This window comes from Chiloscyllium punctatum, chromosome 20 (genome assembly GCF_047496795.1).
Source record: "Chiloscyllium punctatum isolate Juve2018m chromosome 20, sChiPun1.3, whole genome shotgun sequence".
In the NCBI taxonomy this organism is placed as follows: Eukaryota; Metazoa; Chordata; class Chondrichthyes; order Orectolobiformes; family Hemiscylliidae; genus Chiloscyllium; species Chiloscyllium punctatum.
This window is the reverse complement of record NC_092758.1, coordinates 17,168,011-17,187,438: the sequence shown is the minus strand read 5'-3', so window position 1 is coordinate 17,187,438 and position 19,428 is coordinate 17,168,011. Positions and strand designations below refer to the sequence as shown.

At 39.1% G+C, this 19,428-nt stretch overlaps 1 protein-coding gene across 7 annotated transcripts in view; it reads right to left on the bottom strand.

The window, feature by feature from the left end:
- Positions 1-844: 844 nt before the first annotated feature.
- LOC140491938 (prolyl 4-hydroxylase subunit alpha-2-like) overlaps positions 845-19,428 on the bottom strand; it is a 98,167-nt gene continuing 79,583 nt past the window's right edge. For 4 of the 7 annotated variants that reach the window (XM_072590418.1, XM_072590417.1, XM_072590416.1 and 1 more), the window contains 5 exons: positions 18,652-18,711; positions 18,512-18,577; positions 8,949-9,017; positions 7,367-7,463; positions 845-3,628 (listed from right to left, as the gene is read on the bottom strand). In XM_072590418.1, coding sequence (XP_072446519.1) covers positions 3,558-3,628; positions 7,367-7,463; positions 8,949-9,017; positions 18,512-18,577; positions 18,652-18,711 — 363 coding nt within the window. In that variant the 3' untranslated portion in view covers positions 845-3,557. The remainder of the gene's footprint in view (positions 3,629-7,366; positions 7,464-8,948; positions 9,018-18,511; positions 18,578-18,651; positions 18,712-19,428) is intronic. The other 3 variants (XM_072590420.1, XM_072590419.1, XM_072590421.1) reach the window with 2 other exon arrangements.

The following is a 19,428-nucleotide window of genomic DNA, read 5'->3' as shown; positions in this document are numbered from 1 at the left end:
CAACATTCTGGACCTCAGTCATATCCTGACACCATTAGTGTTGTAAATGAATACCCAACATTATGCCTAACTTCTACAGGCAATCCCTGTGTGTCCTCCAGATCTCCAGCTCCATCAGTAAATTGCACATGTACCTTGCCTTTCAGACAGTTAATGCACCTTGTGCACACAAAGTTGTGATCCTGTCTGCCAGTTAGTTTGCTGTGTGCCTGGAAGTTGCACATACAGAAATCAGCTGGCTTGAAGCAACGTCTGCTTCATAACTTTGAATGTATTTTACTGTCTTATATAATCAAACCCACTGGATTAATCAATTTCTGCCAAGCAATTGATCGTTAGATCATTAACACGATGATTGCCAGCTTGCAGCCTAATTCAGAAACTACTTAAACAAAATCGAAGTAGTGAAATCCAATGTCTACCACCAGGACTATCATCATGGTTGATCACATTCATTGGGGCGTAGATGAATGAGAGGCAATCTTACTGAAACATATTAAGACGCTTGACAGGGTAAATGCTAAGAGGATGTTTTCCCTCATGAAAAATCCTTGTGTATATTTAAGGCTAAGATAGATAAAGTTTTGATCCATCGGGGAAATCAAAGTTTATGGGTAAGGGGAGGTAAGTAGATGTGAGGATTGTTGGATCAGCTATGATCCTGTTGAATAGCAGAGCAGGCTCAACAGGCCAAAGGGTCTGCTCCTATTGCTATTTCTTATTGTCTTATGATCTTAATTGGCTCTATGAAGCATAACATTAAGGAGAGAACATTTGCTCATATAATCAGCTAACTGGGTTGAAGGAAATTTAAAATGCAACAAAAAACGTCCAGAGACAAGTCACCCATTCATCTGATTTTCTTGTTTTATTCATTCATCCTAACAAAGTTAACAGTTGGACCACAACTTCCTCCAGTAATTTTGAGCTATTTGTGCTCCATACAAAAAAAACAAACCAAATTTAATAACGTTAAGATTTTTCTTAAAAAGATAACAAAACCACTCTGTATTTAAAGAAACTCTATGCAACAAAAACAAAAAATAAAAAGACAAATTAAATCAAACATCAGCAATATTCTACAATTGCAACGACCCAATCAAACTTAGCGGGAAGAGGAGAACTTTCCCATCCCTGATCTTTGGAGTGAAATTGGTAAAAGCAGCATAGAGAGAATTACACAGGCAATCTTGTGTTTCTATGGGTTCCCAACAGTCTATTTGATTGATAGGACAGGTGAGGGAAAATATTTAGAGCAATTCAAGCTGTTTTCAGGGTTTCACAGGAGTCAAAGTGAAGCATACAGCTTTTGAAAGATAGAAATTACAGGCTACATTCAACCTTCCAGTTTCCGCAGATTTAAGTTCATTTACACAAGGTGACAGATTCTGTTTCAAGATCCAATGTCACAAAGGTGAAGTATCTTGTCTTTCATATAAGTTATTCAAAACTGCAGGGAGATAAAACTTTTTAAAGTTTTAACAAGTCAGTTAAGTCTTTAATTGTGTCCTGGCAAAGCCCTTCTTTACTAAAGGAATCATCAGATTCTCTTTTAGAATCCGCAAAGGCAAGATCTATTTTGTTTTCCCTTTCGGGCACAGAACAATCTTTGTGGAATGCATAGCATCGCATCAAGCAGGCTCAACACCACCTTCTTTAGGGATCAGAGTCAATGCTGACTTTTGTCAGCAAGACTCACAACCCATGAAGAAAGAGAATGAAATAGCCCATTCTGCTCTGCTCTCCACATGAGGCTCCACCACACACCTTCACCTTACACTTCAGTGTATTACACTACCTCCTTCTCACTCATGTACTTATCTAATTTATTTACCTGAACCATTCCTTGTGGTTAGGAGTTTCACACTCCAATCATTCTGGTTAAAAGGATCAGAAAACCAGGAAATGTGTTCTAATGCAGTGACTCAAATTAACTAATCATCAGGGTCTCACCTCGATTCTCTACTTTTCAATTATACTTATTTTAATCAACCTGTTATGACATATCTCTAGTACAGGTTAGACTTGAACCCAGCCTTTCTAGTGCAGGGGTAGGGGCATTAGACCACTATTTTCAAATTTATCCCTGAGGAAATGAACAACATTACTTTATTTGAGTAGCTTCTGTATTTGAGATATTTTTAATCAGCTTGTTCAAACAGGTTATGATGTTGGGATTTGAACCTGGGTCTTCTGGGCTACTTTCTGTATTTGGATGGGTGGGTCCCTTTGTTCATCTGTTTTCCCAAAGAATATGAAAGCTCCCTATCAAAATACAAGAGCTTCAATTTATCTGTATTGACAGTAATGAATAGGCCATGACAGGTGTCCTGTTGCTGGGGTTGAAGGTTGTGGGGACCTTCAGGAGTCTGGGGAGGGGAAGGGAGGGGAGAGCTATGTTATGATTCCAGCTTGGATGGGTTAAGGGAAAAAAAGGAACATTACAGATATGGACTTTGTATGAAGTTGTATAATTTTCTCAGCATGAATCTTTGATGAAAATCAATATTTTTGAGAAGGCTCAAGTTGGAATGATTGATGTTTTTCCACAAAATTGTTCAGGTTCATGTGCACATTGTGGTCCATCTTTCTTACTTCCATTCTCCGGATGTGAGAAATACTGACAAAGCTCCATCTGATGCTTATCCCTCTCAGTTTGCCTTAGAAAATGGTGAATGGTCTTCCTCTTAGGATGCTACATATTAATCCAGGAACCAGCTGCCATTCATAGTGCAACAGACTGGGAAAGAATCAAGATGATCACTAAAAATTATCTTTTTGAAATTTAGGAGAGATTTGCATTATTTAGCGCTTAAAAGACATCCCAACTGCTGTAATTTTGCAAAAGGTGATCAGATACTGAAAAAAAAAGAAATGAAAGTCCATTGAAGAGTTTCACAAAACAAAAATTAATTGACAAAATGGTGATGGGAGAATCTCCTCCGTAAACAGGTAGCTTGAACTAGAATGGCCAAACAATTTTCACGTCAATACTTTTCTTAAGTGGAGTGCTTCAAGAAGGTTTTGAACATCTTAAAAGGCGGAGACTGCTGAAGAGAAAGCTGCCTTTGATGTGTGAGAACAGGAGAAGCATGAAGCTGTATCCAAGTGGAGGAACCTTGAGTCCAAACTGCACATTTTCTTCTGCTACAATTCGTAAGGTAGGAGGATAGAAGGATGAATGAATGCTCTGATATTTTTTATCCACTTCTTTTCCGAGAGAGGAAAGGTTGCTGTCTTCTCCCAGACAGCAAAGTATTCAGATCTAATACTTGTTGCCATTTAGGTTGAACAATGTTCTTGTAGGGAGTGGCTGACAAATTGAAGATACCACAAAATGTATTTCGCCCCTCATTGAGAAACATTTGGGTCTTTATTTTGGGGTGGAGAGGGGTGGAGAAAAGAAATCATTTGGAATGAAAATGACGTGATCTGATCAAAGTGGAATGCACAAGCTGATTGGCACTTGAAGGGGAAGAAATAAAATCCTGACTGCTTGTTTGTCCTGATAAAATAAGAGAAGGATGTAAACAGGGATAGCACCAAGGCTCATAAGTTCAATCCACTTCTGTCAATCCACATGGTCTCCTGAACTCTTGTCCCCTCTCATGGATCCATTTATTGGAAACTATGAATGAAATAATTAACAATCAAGAAATAATTAACAATTAACAAGAGATTAAAGCTCTTCAACACATCATAATCTAGTATAAGGATAGTAAATTATTCAGATGAGTTATACATACAAAAACATACAAATTTGGAGCCGAAGTAGGCTGATCTGTTAGTATAGGCAAACGTGAGGACTGCAGATGCTGGAGATTAGAGTTGAGAGTGTGGCACTGGAAAAGCACAGCATGTCAGGCAGCATCCCAGGAGCAGGAGAATCAATGTTTCGGGCAAAAGGAATGAAGAGCTTTTGCCCAATACATGATTCTCCTGCTCCACGGATGCTGCCTGACCTGCTGTGCTTGATCTGGTAGTATTCCAACTTCCATATTCCCAATCATCTTTGATAACCTGAGAGATAGTGAGGACTGTAGATGGTGGAAACAGAGTTGATAAAGTGTGGTGCTGGAAAAGGCACAGCAGATCAGGCAGCATCTGAGGAGCAAGAGAATCGACGTTTCGGGCATAACCCTTCATCAGGATAACCTGAGATTCATGTAAGGCAAAGGTATCAATCTACATCACCCTTAAATATATTTACTGAGTTGAACAAACCTCAGAATAAAATGCTCCACATCTATGTCCTAGAAGATCAATCACTAACTTTAAAAAAGGATGTCCTAGGTATAAGTAATAGAGATGTACAGCTCAAAAACAGATCCTTCAGTCTAACTCATCTGCGCCAACCAGATATCCTAAACTGATCTAGTCCCATGTACCATCATTTATTCCTATTCATGTGCCCATCCAGATACCTTTTAAATATTGTAATTGTATCAGCCTCCACCATCTCCATATATGCACTATCCTCTGCGTGAAAAGGTTGCCCCTAAGGGTTGTTTTAAATCTTTCCCCTTTTACCCTAAACTTATGCCCTCAAGTTTTGGACTCCTCTATCCTGGGAAATAGACCATGGCTATTCACCCTATCAATGTCCCTCATGATTTAGAAACCTCTATAAGGTCTCCCCACAGCCTGTGATGCTCTGGGGAAAATAGCCCCAGCATGTTTAGCCTCTCCCGATAGCTCAAACCCTCCAACCCTGGCAACACCTTTGTAAATTCTCTCTGAACCCTTTCAAGTTTAATAGCATCTTTCCAACAGCAGGGTGACCAGAATTCAATGCAATATTCTAAAAGTGGCCTAATGTCCTGTACAAACACAATATGAAGTCCCAACTGCTATATTCAATGTACTGAACAACAAAGGCAAGCGTGCCAAATGCCTTCTTCAACAGTCCATCTACCTGTGACCTCACTTACATGGAACTATGCAACTGCACTCCTCAGTCTTTGTTCGGTAACACTCCCCAGGGCCCTACCATTAACTTTATAAGTCCTGCCCTGGTTTGCCTTACCAAAATGCAACACCTCACGTTTATCTAAATTAAATTCCATCTGCCACTCCTTGGCCCATTGGCTTAACTGAACAAGGTACCGTTGTATTCTAAGGTAACCTTCTTCATTGTCCACTACACCACCAATGTTGGTGTTATCTGCAAACCTACTAACCATGCCTTCTATGTTCACATCCAAATCATTTCTATAAATGACATAAAGCAGGGGATCAAGAATCAATTCTTGTGGCACTGACTGATCACAGGCTTCCAGTCTGAAAAATAATCCTGTATCACCGCCTTCAAGTCAGTTTGTATCCAATTGGCTAGCTTACCCTGAATCCCATGTGATCCAACCTTAATAACCAGTCTACCATGCGGAACTGTGTTGAATGCCTTATCCACACTACAATGACTACCACCCTGCCTTCATAATTCTGGACTGATTCACAAGAGAAATTAACTTTCCACATTCAGTTTGTCAAAATTACTTAGGATTGTGTGCACTTTTCACCAAATCACCCCTCACTCTTCTAAACTCCAAGTATCAAGTTAGTGATCTTCATCTGTATTGTGGAGGTGCTGATGTTGGACTGGGGTTTACAAAGTTAAAACGCACACAATGCCAAGTTATAGTCCAGCAGGTTTACTTGGAAGCACTAGCTTTCGGAGCTTACTCCACAACCACCTGATGAAGGAGCAGTACTCCAAAAGCTAGTGCTTCCAATTAAACCTGTTGGACTATAATCTGATGTTGTGCAATTTTTAACTTTATCTGTATTACATTTCCACTTTTCCTTAAATAAGGAGACCAAAACTGCATAATTGATTTCCAACAGAAAAAAAGAAACACAGTAATAATAACTCTCATATTTTCCTTCTTCCATGCTGTACTTCATGACTGAGGCAATTTTTACTTTTGAGGAGGTATGTTCTGATACAAATTATGGAGATGACAAATTAAAGAGAAAGGGCTGTTCCCTGGAATAGAAAGTGAGCTCGCGCAAACCAGGATTGTTGGTTTTTTTGGTTCCTCATCAATTTGTGAAAGTCAATGGCTTGCTTTTACAATCCAACCTTTACACAGATGGTAATTCATCTATTGTGTATCTTATTTCATACCAGAAGATAATGAGATTGATTTTGGAGGCACCCCAATTATCACTGAGTACTCTGTTCACCCAATGAAACCATATAACTAATTAAGTGTCTCATCACAAAGAGGGATCCTTAAAAAATGAGTGTACATGGATGTGACAGTCACGTATTTATATTACTTAGATTAATAATCTACACAGCATGACTTCAAATCTCACCCTGTAAATTGAAAATATACATTCATATCCAATAAGTGGAATGATAAACTCATATCAGTAAAAATTGTCGTGAAGCTATTGGATTAGTGTAAAAACCCATCTGGTTTATTGGTGCTCTTTAGAGAAGGATACTTGCCAGGCTCACCTTGCCTGGTCAATGAACTGCCCTCTGAAATGGCCTAGCCAGACACTCAAATCATTGGGACAGGCAAATGAATGCTCATAATTTCAGAACAAGTTATTCATTTAGTCTTTGTTGGGAACACTCTGGCTTTTCATTTGTCAGGGTATGATGAAAATAACGAGTCTGACAGTGATTACAGTTAAGGTTTGAGAAGTAACATGGCTTCGTAACAGCACTATGGATTAACCCATAGCAAGGGCAACAGCAGTTCAAGAAGGGAGCTCACCACCAGCTTGTGAAGGTCAATTAGGGATGGCCACCAAATGTTAGCCTGCCAGGGACACTTTATGACTCAATATATGAATAGAGTACCAGCCACCAAAGTATAACTGAAGCTGAAACATATGGTTATGTTAGTTCTAATAAAAAAAACAGGCTCACAAACTGGCACAAAAGTATTAATTTTGTTCAGAGAGGTCACATGGGCAATTGGTGTGAGAAATGAAAAAGAACAATATGTAGATGTTGTCAGAAACGCTTTCTTAATGCTGGAGCTGAGGTTCATTGCTGTTGAGAAGAAGGCAGTTTATTGAAAGTTTCTCCAGCACTTTGTTTTTATTTCAGATCTCCATCATCTGCTGTATTTTGCATTTGGCCTTTCCTGTATCAAACTCCTTAGGAGTGCTGGACATTGCCACTGCATTCCAAACACAGGAAAAGAAATGATTCTATTCACAAATAGAATGTCTCATCACAAGAGCTTAATGGAAAGAAGATTTTATTCTACAAAACGATGTGCATATTTTGACAGAATCTGACATATAGATTGATATACATTTCTTTATTCATTCACTTTACACACAAACCACAAGAAATAAACAGCCTTGTGGCTATTAACAGTAGACATTGTGAAGCACTTACCCCATTTACTTCCTACTAATACTGGACAGGCTGCATGCCGCGTTCTATAATCACCTTCTCCACTTCTAAAGAGGTTATACCAAAATACTGCTGTGCCCTGAAAATAACAAACCAAAATTTAGATTGTATCCTTAAAATTAGAATATCATAGACAGGTAAAATGCTTTTTAACAGTTAAGGTGAAACTGTCCTGCATATTTGCTTTTTAAGAATTAAAATAACAATTGATCAATTGAAAGTTCCCTTTCTACTAACGAAATGGAACAATCCTTTCATGGTGAAGTCTGCTGTGCTGGAATCATTGCTTGTCATTGCTAGGAACGATATTCAAATCTATTCCAGGCAATTTGGGAGGTAAAGAAATGTCTCCATAATGAATAAACTTCAGTAGCATCAGTTTAACAACATGAGTTGGGATCTGTAGTCAAAGGTAGTCCAGACAATCACAGAATCCTTACAGTGTGGAAACAGGTCATTTGGTCCATCAAGTCCATACCAACCTTTTGAAGAGCATCCCACCCAGACCTTCAGCCCCAATCCTATCCCACTAACCCTGCATTTCCCATGGCCATTCCACCCAGTCTGTACATTTCTGGACACTATCAGCAATTTAGCGAAGCCAATCTATCTAATCTGCATATCTTTGGACTGTGGGAGTAAACCAGAGCAGACATAGAAAGAATGTGCAACCTTCACACAGACAGTTGTCTGAGGGTATAATTGGAACCCGGATCTCCGATGCTACGGCAGCAGTGCTAACCACTGAGCCATCTTTCTGCCCCTTAGGGATGGAAAGAGCAATTTGTATGCAATGAGCAAAGACAGCATCATCTACTAAAAGCTATACTTTCCATCTCTGAGCTACTTTCAAACTAAGTCACAAGAACAAGAGTCGGACATCCATTCCAGCTGTGCAACAAGATCATGGTTGATCTGCACCTTCTTTCCATTTATCCTCTTTTGTCTCTTATCAAAGAAAACTTTGATATTTCACTCATCTCAGAATTCACATTCTTTTTTTCAGGGTGCAACTGGAAAACGTGTAACTGGCAGATTTTTAAATGGTGACAATCAAATTCCATAAACTGAAGCAATTCATTGGCTTCTCTTCCAAAAAATCCAAGTGGGAAGTAAAAAAAAAATTGTTGTTTGTTCATCACTTTCTAGAGTTAATCTTCAAGCATCAAATACATAATTTAAAGGATTTGAAGTTCCTTCTGTTTGTTTTCTCCCAGATTTTTCCTAGATCTCTACTTGTATTTGGCAGTGAGTGGATCTGAAATAATATGAACCAATCAGATTATGGCGACTCAAATCTTAACATAAATGCTGAGACAATGGGTGAGTTATCAGAAGATGGACATTTTGAAGAATTAACTTAGTTGAAAGGTTTTACCAGGCTTTGGCCCAGTGCAGCTGAGAGATTAAAAAATCAGATGTTATTAAAGAAAAAAATGAAGGATTATAAAAAAGCAGATTTCTCTGAGATTTAACAGAACACCACATATCTATTCATTTCAAACTTAATCATATGCAGAAAACAACAATTAATTGGCAACGTAAAATTGGTATAAACAGTTACCTTTTTGGGGTATATGGCAGCACCAAAGTCAGGAAATACTGTGGCTCCTCCTGCTGGAACATCACTCATCTGGTATACAGAATTACAAACAGATTTGTAAATATTGTGCCAAATGACTGTATGGAGAAGTTGCTTTCATGTTAAATGAATACAGCTGAAGCTATGGCAGTCTTGATTTGAAACAATCACTTATGTTAAATGCATGCAGCTGATGCAACATAACCCGGCTGTTCAAGAGACTCTAGCTGCAAACAGTCAACGTCACCATAAGCAACATGTATAAAACAGCAGATGATAGCACTGCTAATGACAGAGAATACAGTTTAAACTCTTGCTGCTTCATCTCATACCTCAATAAAAGTCCTTAGCTTTTGTTTGACTGTCTGATGGAGTCACATGGCTGAGCTACCTTCTTTCTCTTTCAGGTATGGACTGAGCTGCAGTGCCTTTTCTGTTTAACCTTGTGTCTGCTTTTAAATGTCGATGAAGATTCTATTGTTTCCCCCCAAGCCCTTTCTCTCACAATAGGTTCAAGCACAAAGAACTCAATTTTCTTGGCTTCACCTGGTGCGTCTCAAGGTGAGCAGGCACAGCATTACAAGGTTCTGCCATGGCCCTCTTGGATACTAGGCAAACAAGCGATTATTGCCCAACAATGACTCTATCACACCATCTTAGCTCACTTAGTGTGGGAAGTGTGTGGTTTTTACTCTGCACCACTACCAAGCAGTATAGTTAGTTTTGGGGGGGCTTGGTGAGAGACGGATAAAAGTTCCATCATTCACAACTATGCATTAATGGTTTCAGGCCTGGCACCATTCCAAATTATACTTTTATTTTCATTGGGGATTTTTCTAGTCCTCTCTTAACATTGTGTTCTCAATGGAAATGATTCCAAAGGCAATGGAGGCTACCTTTCACATTTTACTATTCATGTGGAAGTCTGTGACCAAAGTAAGCAATAGCTAAAGCCATAATGTCAGGAAATAAGTATGTGTGCATACTAACAGGGCTTGCTGGATCGTGCTCCAACATGCATAGCCAAATTAACTTTTCCCTCCCTGACACTATGAATTTTAACTTTAAAATAACAACTTTTTAATTACACACTTATGGAGTTGGAATAAAAACACTAGCTCACTGAGTTATAAGATCTCACTTATTGAAATTTTCAAACTAACACCAAAAATATGGTCCCTGTCAGTGAATAGCACAATGATCTTTGGCATGCATTCAGACAGAATGAACAAACATCTTGACAAGCTAGACCCTCCCAAGGAAGAATGGTTAGGCTTTGGCCAGTGCTTAGTTCGGCAAATTTCAATGGGCACTACAGCCAAACAGAGAAACCCGCTTGCTATTATTCATGTCCGCTTCCAGAGAAGTGACATATGCCATAACTTCCAGCTATATGTACCTTTCCATTCCCCAATCCAAGGCCACTTCTGCAAAAGAAAGTCCTGATCCTATCATCCTTCGGTAAGGAATGCTGATAAAGTCTGCTGATATTTTCTATAATCTGCACGACATAGATCTGAAAAGCTGTGTATTTTTAGCTGGAACATAGCTTGATTGAATTCAATTTTAAAAAAACCTTTCAAAAATGTATTCAATATCTGTTTAGCAAACTGCACTGATATTTTTAGACATATTGAGATCAGACATTGCGTAGATGACAAAGATGTTTTTAAATAAAGCATGAAACAATGAAATGAAACCCTTAACAGCTAATGTAGCAAATTCTTGCATTAAGCAGGCAACAGGACAGGCAGTGAACATTGACAGCATGACAAAGCTCTCGACATTACGTACAGAAGCATTACATTTAACATGAAGCATTACATAAGATATAGCTCTAAGTGCTGAAACAACATTGCAGTAAACACCCCTTTCCATACCATGAGTAAAAATAAGTCAATTTATTTTAAGTGTCAGACAAGCCACCATAAGGATAACTATCATCATTGACTTGGTAATGAAAGACTATCAGATGCACAGTGCATGATTTCAATGCCCTCAAATAAAGGCCCCACTTCAAATGTAAACTACAAATACCAAGCACTTTACAATAATTGTTGCTAGGAACAATTTTCTGAAAGTTTTTACATTTCACAGAACCTCAAGAATAAATCTGCAGCATTCTAGACAGAATATATAAAAGCTACAATGTGAAAACAGGTGATTCAGCAGAACCAGTTCATGTCAGCATTTACTCCTGACACAAGCACAAAATCTTTTAATTAAAAATGAATGGTACACCATATGAACAGTGGAAACCCCTATAAAAGCACATGAAGAAAGACAGCATTGAAATCTGTTGTGTTACTTGTTTAAGCCTTCATCAGAACAGACATGGCCAAACTGATGACACTCTAGGCCATATTCAAGAGAACCCAGAGTGTTGGGGAGGCAAGTAACAGATCAAAAGGTATAATATTTGATTCAGGGTTCAACCAGCAAATGAGACAAAATATCAAAAACAGCCCTCCATGTCCTTATACCCATAAATCTCAAACAAGACAAGCCAATGCGTGAGAAATTTTGACTCCAATAAAATGAAGTTACTTAGACATTGAAGGCTAAGTTTTGGGACTTGCATGGGCTACTTTGTAAGTCCCTATTGTTGTAGTGTATGGCATAATTTTTTTCTGGTACCATGCCAATATACATCTGTTGTACTTTGTGAAGCACATTGGAATTTCTTCTGATATTAGAGACGCTACATATGTGCAAGTGGTTATTATACAATGGCAAGCCACAGAGTATGAACTACTCATGGCCTTACAACAGAAGGGAAACTGTACAATTTGATGGATACTACGGACCTGATTTTAACTCCTGAAGCTTTGAATGAGTTAAAAGCAAGCCCTTTTTCTCTTTGTAAAAATGGATGTCAACTCTCTACTTTGATCTGTGGTCCTCCTCAAAACTCCTCTTGCTTTACTGCCAAGTCATTTTTAAAAAGGTGATTCTTTGAGCTGACCAGACAGGTGCTACCCGGTACATTAACAATTCATTCCCTTTTTCTGATGCTGGCTTCCCTACGGTGCATTTCCTGGCCCATGTCCATTTAACAATTGCTATTTGTCTTTTTATTTCAATTTCCATTGCTGCATTATCAGTTCAGCACAAAGATAATAAGATAGTAAATGACATTAAAAAAGGATTCAATATGTTGGCTATGGTACTGATGCAAGAACATGCAACGAAGAATAAATGATTGAATTAGAGTCAGCTTGTATTCCAGATGGCAAATTACATTGTGAGATGTTATCTTGCACAGTTTTATAAACTCCAGCGAATATCATGCAAAAATAGAACTTAAGAGTTAAAAACCTTCAATGAGGGAACATAAAGTACAAGTGCCTGCTCACTACAGCTGATGTGGTAATTTCTTGATCAATAGCTTTGCCCCACTTGCTTCAACAGGTCTGCATTTTTGCCAACTCCGTTTTGATTTTCTGCAACCTCCTCTTCCCTTGCTTTAGTGACTTGTTCACAATCACATTAATTCGCTATCATAATTAGACAATGGGGATGATAAGCTTTACAGCATCATAGAGTTTCCTAAACGACAACTTCCCCAGCCAACTATCCCAAACTCCAGTCACCAATGCCAATGGGATTAAACATTTTTTTAAGTGGCTTAAGTTCATCAAATCTTTTAAGTTTCCTTGTTATGCTATGCCACAGTGAACAGTTGTACTTACTTAGCAGTTAGGTTCTCCTCTTTGATTAATGTTCAATTTGCTGGGATATGTGCTGGACTTGGAAGGAATGGACAATGAGCTAAACCATGTAATCCTTATAAAGTCTTCCTGCATTGAATACATTGCGAAGGAGCTGAGGAAATTTCCCTCAATAAAAAAGCACCAGGAGTGGGGCAGGAGGAGAATAACAGAATTGTAGAGTTAGCCCTGAAGGAGGTCTCTCAGCCCATCAGTCTGCGCCTGAAGAGCAATCCAGTTAATCTCGCTCCCGTTCTCTTTTCCCACATCTCTGCAATTTTTTCTTCAAATTTTTTTGTTCCCAATATCCTTTGGTAGCTTCCCGTTGAATCCTCTTCCAGCATCCTATTGAACAGTGTGTTCCAAATTCTAACCAATCATTGCATGAAATGAGCTTTTACAGGTCGCCTTTAACTGTGACCCTCAAATCTTGAGCCATTAGCAATAATTAGCTTTATTTATTCTGTCTAAATACCTCCCTCGGGTCACGTCTTCCTCGGTTTCAAGGAGGTAAACCCAAACTTCTTCAAGTCTCCCCAGTAACTCGATTCACTCATCTGCAGAACCTTCCCATTAATCACCTCAAAGGTCCTAATAATAGTTCAATGCCTCATCTGAAATGACTTGAATCAGCAGCTCAGTAGGATGAAAAGAAAATGTGTCTTCCTCACAGCCAGAAAGCTGTTAAGAGTCAATTACCAGGGGCCATCTGCCACCATAGTTTGCTCATTTCAGTTGGGAGAATGTTCATTCTTGGGAAAAGACAGTACCTTCTGAGTACTTCTCCTTGAGTTTCACTTTCGAAGGTCGGGCTGCAGAGTTGAAGTCAATTCTCAAAAGAGATAACAAGGGAAACTACTTTTAATAATGGCCATACTGAAAGCAGGAAATGAGGCAACGGACTGCATCAGGATTGCCAACTAGTCACATTAACCATTGGCATAAAGTAGTCCTGTTCTGTGGTTCAGGGCATTTTTTTTGGTGTGGGCAAAATTAAGCTGCAAGAGATTGCAATCAGTAACATTAAAGAAATGTGGACAAAGGGTAGGCTGATGATGTGAACTCATACAGCAATCTGATTCTAATCAGCATCCCAACACAGGTTTAACAAGTGGTGGAGGCAGAGAGTGTCATTGCGATAATTCTGCAGAATATGAACCCAAACAAGGGCTTTTTCAAGTGATTACATTCAATTTCTGAGAAATGTAAACTCGAAGTGGCGGCTTTGCTTTAACTTTGCAACTGCAAATTAATGTAAAATTTATCCTGGCAAGCTTCATCCTTTTACTTGCCAATTTATTCATTGTCTTTTGCATAATAGTGCTCATTAAGGAGAAAACATTGACAGAATTAAGGAAAACTAGATAAAATCATGAAGGAGGAAGTAATAGAGGATGTGCTAGCAAGGTTTCATGAATTACAGTGTCAAGGTGCTCATGTAGAGTTTCAGTACTGTTGAATGAACTACTTCAGTGCTGTAAATATTATTTAATAATTGTATTTCATGTGACTACTTTACTCTCACCTCTTTCTTCTACAAAAAAAAGAGTTCCCAGTACAAAGGTTAAATGGGTAGTTATTTCTTTCATTGAGAAAACAAAGACAGGGTGCACTGTTCCAGGATACCACAGGGACTGAAAGAGAAGTAAAGTACTTCACAAAGTAGGTAACAAGATAACTTAAGTTACGGTGATACACGGGGACCTGGCTCAACATCTTGACATTGATATTCTGATTATAGATTTCAAATCCCTTCATGGCTTTGACTCGCGCAATCCCTGCAATCTCTTGGCCATGAATTGGCCATGCTAAATTGCCCGTAGTGTTAGGTAAGGGGTAAATGTAGGGGTATGGGTGGGTTGCGCTTCGGCGGGTTGGTGTGGACTTGTTGGGCCGAAGGGCCTGTTTCCACACTGTAAGTAATCTAATCTAAAGTGGGCGGCACGGTGGTTAGCACTGCTGCCTCACAGCGCCAGACACCCGGGTTCAATTCCCAACTCAGGCAACTGACTGTGTGGAGTTTGCACATTCTCCCCGTGTCTGCGTGGGTTTCCTCCGGCTGCTCCGGTTTCCTCCCACAGTCCAAAGATGTGCAGGTCAGGTGAATTGGCTATGCTAAATTGCCCATAGTGTTAGGTAAAAGGGGTAAATGTAGGGGAATGGGTGGGTTGTGCTTCGGCGGGTTGGTGTGGACTTGTTGGGCCGAAGGGTCTGTTTCCACACTGTAAGTAATCTAATCTAATCTAAACTCTTAGCATCCCAGGATCTTCTGAGGTTTCTACATTCATCCAATTCGAATCTTTTGTGTTCCCCCGGCTTCCACTGGCTCATCATTGGTAGATGTGTCTTCAGCTGACCAGCTCATGGACCCTAGAATTAAAGCGTAGGCGATCCCTGCCTAAATTTCTTCATCACTATTTCGTCCTTTATGACAATTTTTAAAACCTGCCTCTCTGATCAAGCCTTTGTTCATGGATGTCCTGTTATATGGCTTGGCATTAAATTTTGTTTGATGGAGGACCTGTGAAATCTATTGTACACTCCTGTGCATTGCTGTGCTTCACTATGTTAAAGGTGCTACTTAAATGCCAGCTATTGTTGCTGCTCATACAATATACACCAGTAAACATTCTTTCCATTGAAGTCAATAGGAGGCCGACCATTAATTTTTCACCCCACTCCAAGGCATTCACCACATTCCTCCACTATGCAATTTTCAATGATATTCAAAGTTACCCCACCTCCAAGCTTTTAAATTGCTGAAGACTGCCAGAGGAAGATAAGACCCAGGGTAGTTTGGAGTTCCATAACTTCGAGCTTTTGTGAAAGAATGAGTCAAATGATACTAATTGCAGGATAGTGTAGGTATTGAAATATCATCAGCTAATGGGTGCTTAAAGAATAGGCAAGCACTGAGGATCAAAACATTAAAGAGAAAAAAAACAAGTTTCAATGGTGACAGACTGAATTGTAGAAGTGAGGGGAAGATTCTCCCATTAGATACTGAAGAATCCCTTCACTTTCACAGTAACCTCTTCAAGCAAAGAATGGGTAGCCATGACTAGACCTCTTCACCAGTGAGGCTTAAGGTCAGTAGTAAAAAATTTGCCTCTGCTGCCAGCTCACAGACTGTGCAGTCAGATTGTACAAAAGAAACTGGGTAGCGTCACTAAATAAACATGACTACGCCATTTGGCGTAGGCTTTCTTAGTAATGTATAAATAACTTGCGTGTGTAGCTCTAAGAAAAGTCTGTGCTTGCCAGCATCAATTTCCAGTGCTGGTCTCTGGAGTAGTTTTTTCTGGTTCATGTAAGAGGATTAAATTTTTATTTTTAACTGTTAGAGCGTTTTGAATTCTACCTGCAAATTAATATCAGAACACTGGTAGATGGTTGGCATCGAATGTGTGCATAAAGTGAGACATGTGTAGACTATAATCAAAAGTATCTCAAAGATAGGATAACTGCACCCAGCCTGACCATGCAGATCTAAGCTCAGTGATTGTGTTGTCATAGTTTTTTTTTTATTGGTGCTTCTGTAGTTCAGTTTATGGGAGATCTATGCATACACCAGATCAGGCCCACAATTCTGCTGTTGAGAAAAAGACATCTTATTTACACACAGTAAAAGAGGAGGGTTAATTCTCAAAGATGGCTTGCCTGTGATCTGCACATCAAATACAAAGAACGAAAAGCCCTCCAGCTTTTGGGGTAATGTCCTCTTTCAGAACGGAGGCGTAGTTTGAAGTGACACTGAGATTTGCACCGCAAATCTTGCCTTCCACTTTTCCAACTTTGAAAATTCTGGCTCAGCCTTTAATTATTAGCCTTGCAACATCAGTGTTTCCTCGACAAACAGAAGTAGTGCAGTGCAGCAACAACTTGGTAGCTCAATAAATTAGTTCCAGCACCCATCAGTATTAACAAACTAGCTGAAGGCAAAGGATGTGGAATGCTGTATCAACTGATGAGGGTTCCCTGTGCGTTAAGATATTTGTTGGATACATTGCTGCTTCAACCAACCTAAATAGTGAACATGATTTAAGCAGACAGGAGTGAGTCTGAGCAAACATTAGCACTCTGATGAAGAGTTACTGAAAAATGAAATGTTAACTCTAGCTTTATCCCCAATGACACTGCTAGATCTGCTGAGTTTCTTCAGCACATTTTGATTTTTTTTTGTCTCAAGCATTGATTTAGATGTGTGTATTTTTTTTATATGCCCAACTAAACAGTCAATATTCTAATCATCAGCAAGACACTTTTAAACATACATACAGATTTTGTTTTCCTTTTATAAGTACAAACCTACAGAGGATAGGGAGCCAGGAAAGATTCAAAGTTTATTTATTAAATTATTAACATCCTTTTTCACTGATAATGGATGCTTCGAAGATTGCATACAGGAGGTAAACCACTCACATCATTCATTATTTATTCATACCAATATATCCATGTTTTGATGCCAACAGCCACAATCAGTTATTTGATTAACGTTATAACTGCACTGAAACCCCTTTAGGATTCAGACCATAAAGAAAGGTTCCTTTCTGACAGCTTGTGGTAATGTTTAATGAAGCTGGATAGAGAGCTGGGGTAAAAAGGTAAGTCCACAAATGGAAAACAGTAACCCAAGTGCTGTTTTTCCTGTCCATCCCTCCTCCAGTTATTCCAGTGTGCATTACCGGTTCCTGCTAAATTAATTGGAGCGTGATCAGAAGCGGAGATTCATGTTTATACTGCCTCCGCTGGCAGCAGATGGAACCCATGAAGACTTTGGGTCTATCGGAGGTATAACATTTAAATCAATATGCTGTCGTTTATTTGGAAGTGGTGAACTCGTCCAGGCCCTGCTTTTATGAAAACACCATCAAGCAAGTAACTGATTTAATTTGAAATGGTTATTAGAAAAAGAGTAGGAGATGGAACTCAGCAGATTTTGTCTTCTGCAGGCTGGCATGGGATGATGGCTTCCTTCTGTACAGGTGTATACTTCAACACCTCATCATCACACTCACATTTTGATGCTGTTCCATACCAGTTCAGAGATTATTTAGATCGATGATGTTTGAACAATTTCATGCCTGCCTGTTGGAAAATCTTCTCTGGTGCTCTGCAGTTGTCTTTTCCCTTTGTTTCTTCCTCTGACCCTCATATCTTCCTCCATCTTTGCAGCTAGCTCTAGCAATCTCTTGTAAAGCAACTTTATTACCTTTCCCTGTGCCATCAAAAGCTTACTAGAAATCTCTCCCTTTAATCATGTCTCTGACCTCAGGCCCCATAAACCTTCAATCTAAGAATACCTCTCCTATTTTGTAAAGCATTCTAAAAAGAGAGGAATTGTAAAAATATAAATTGTTCAAACTGATATGTCATACTTCTGGCTTTGAACAGAGGAATGCAGTAGCCTGACATATACATAGTAAATATTAACCCAGAAATTTTTGTATCTCATAACATTTCCATAATATTGAGAGGTCTGTATTAGATTGTATTGGGCATAGTATTTAAGATTAACATAGAGTGAAGAAGATCACTTGCTCATAAATGCAGTGCGATCAATTTTCTGTCCTCATGAATTAATAGAATGGATATTGAGCAGGCTCCTGTACAGACAGGCCCACTCTCCCTCCTGGCTGTGCATCTAAATGATCCAATATGTCCATGTGCAATAACAGGATCATTTTCCCTCATCTTCACCTCCTCCCATGTTGAAGAGCACAACATGCCACAGAGATAAACTGGGCACCCCTGAGTGATGGGACTAGCTTACTTGCTGATTTATTTGGTTACTAAGTGTCTTGTCCTACCCAATCGATCATCACACATACTTACGTAGTTTAAAAGAGTGGCAAGACGATTCCCAGTGCCTAATTCTTTGAAAGCATCCTGTTCCTCTTTCTATAAAATGAAATGAGAATGAATACACGCACAGCAAAAGCACAGAGCATGGACGACCACACATGGGTACTTACATAATTTAGAAACGTAGCTAGTCTATTCCCCTGCGTCGCAAGGTTGCTGTCGAAAGGGCGCTGCAACAGATTTCATTTTTAGAGAAAAAAGACAAGTTTATCCTAGACTTCTTTCTATTGAGCTTCTAAACCCTAAATGGCCGCTTTCACCATACAAATCTCAGTAAAAGGTTACAGAGTTCATGAACTTGGAACTGGCCTCTATTTGAGGCAATGTACCTGTGATGCTGCCATTGACTGAATGCAGACAGGTACTGATGTACTTGAATTTGTGGACAGAGAGGGTTCAGTCCAGGGTTGTTGAAAGAAACACCAGATCAAAAACAAGGGAAAAATTCACTGTTACCACAAATGGAGACTTGAATACATTCAATCTGAAATTTTTGCAAATAAAGCTGCTCTCAAGAGAGACATTTTAGTCCATCTTTCATGTGGATTTGTGCTGGTGAATCAGTTGATCAATGGATTAAGCAATTACACAGCAAACATTTGCAGAACTGAAGAAGTTCCAAAGAAGAGCTTTTGGACTCAAAATATTGATTATGTTTCCGCCTCCACAGATGCTGCCAGACTTACTGAGTTTCTCCAGAACATTTTGTTTTTATTTCAGATTTCCAGCATCTGCAATACAATTTTTAATTAGGGAGTGGCGTTCTCATCATAATTCCCAGGCACTATGTGGACAGAGATGAAATGGAATAACATTCATAAATAGGAATAAATCATTTCATAGATCCCTGGACATGTCTCAAAATTTAAGGAATCCTTCATGGACAG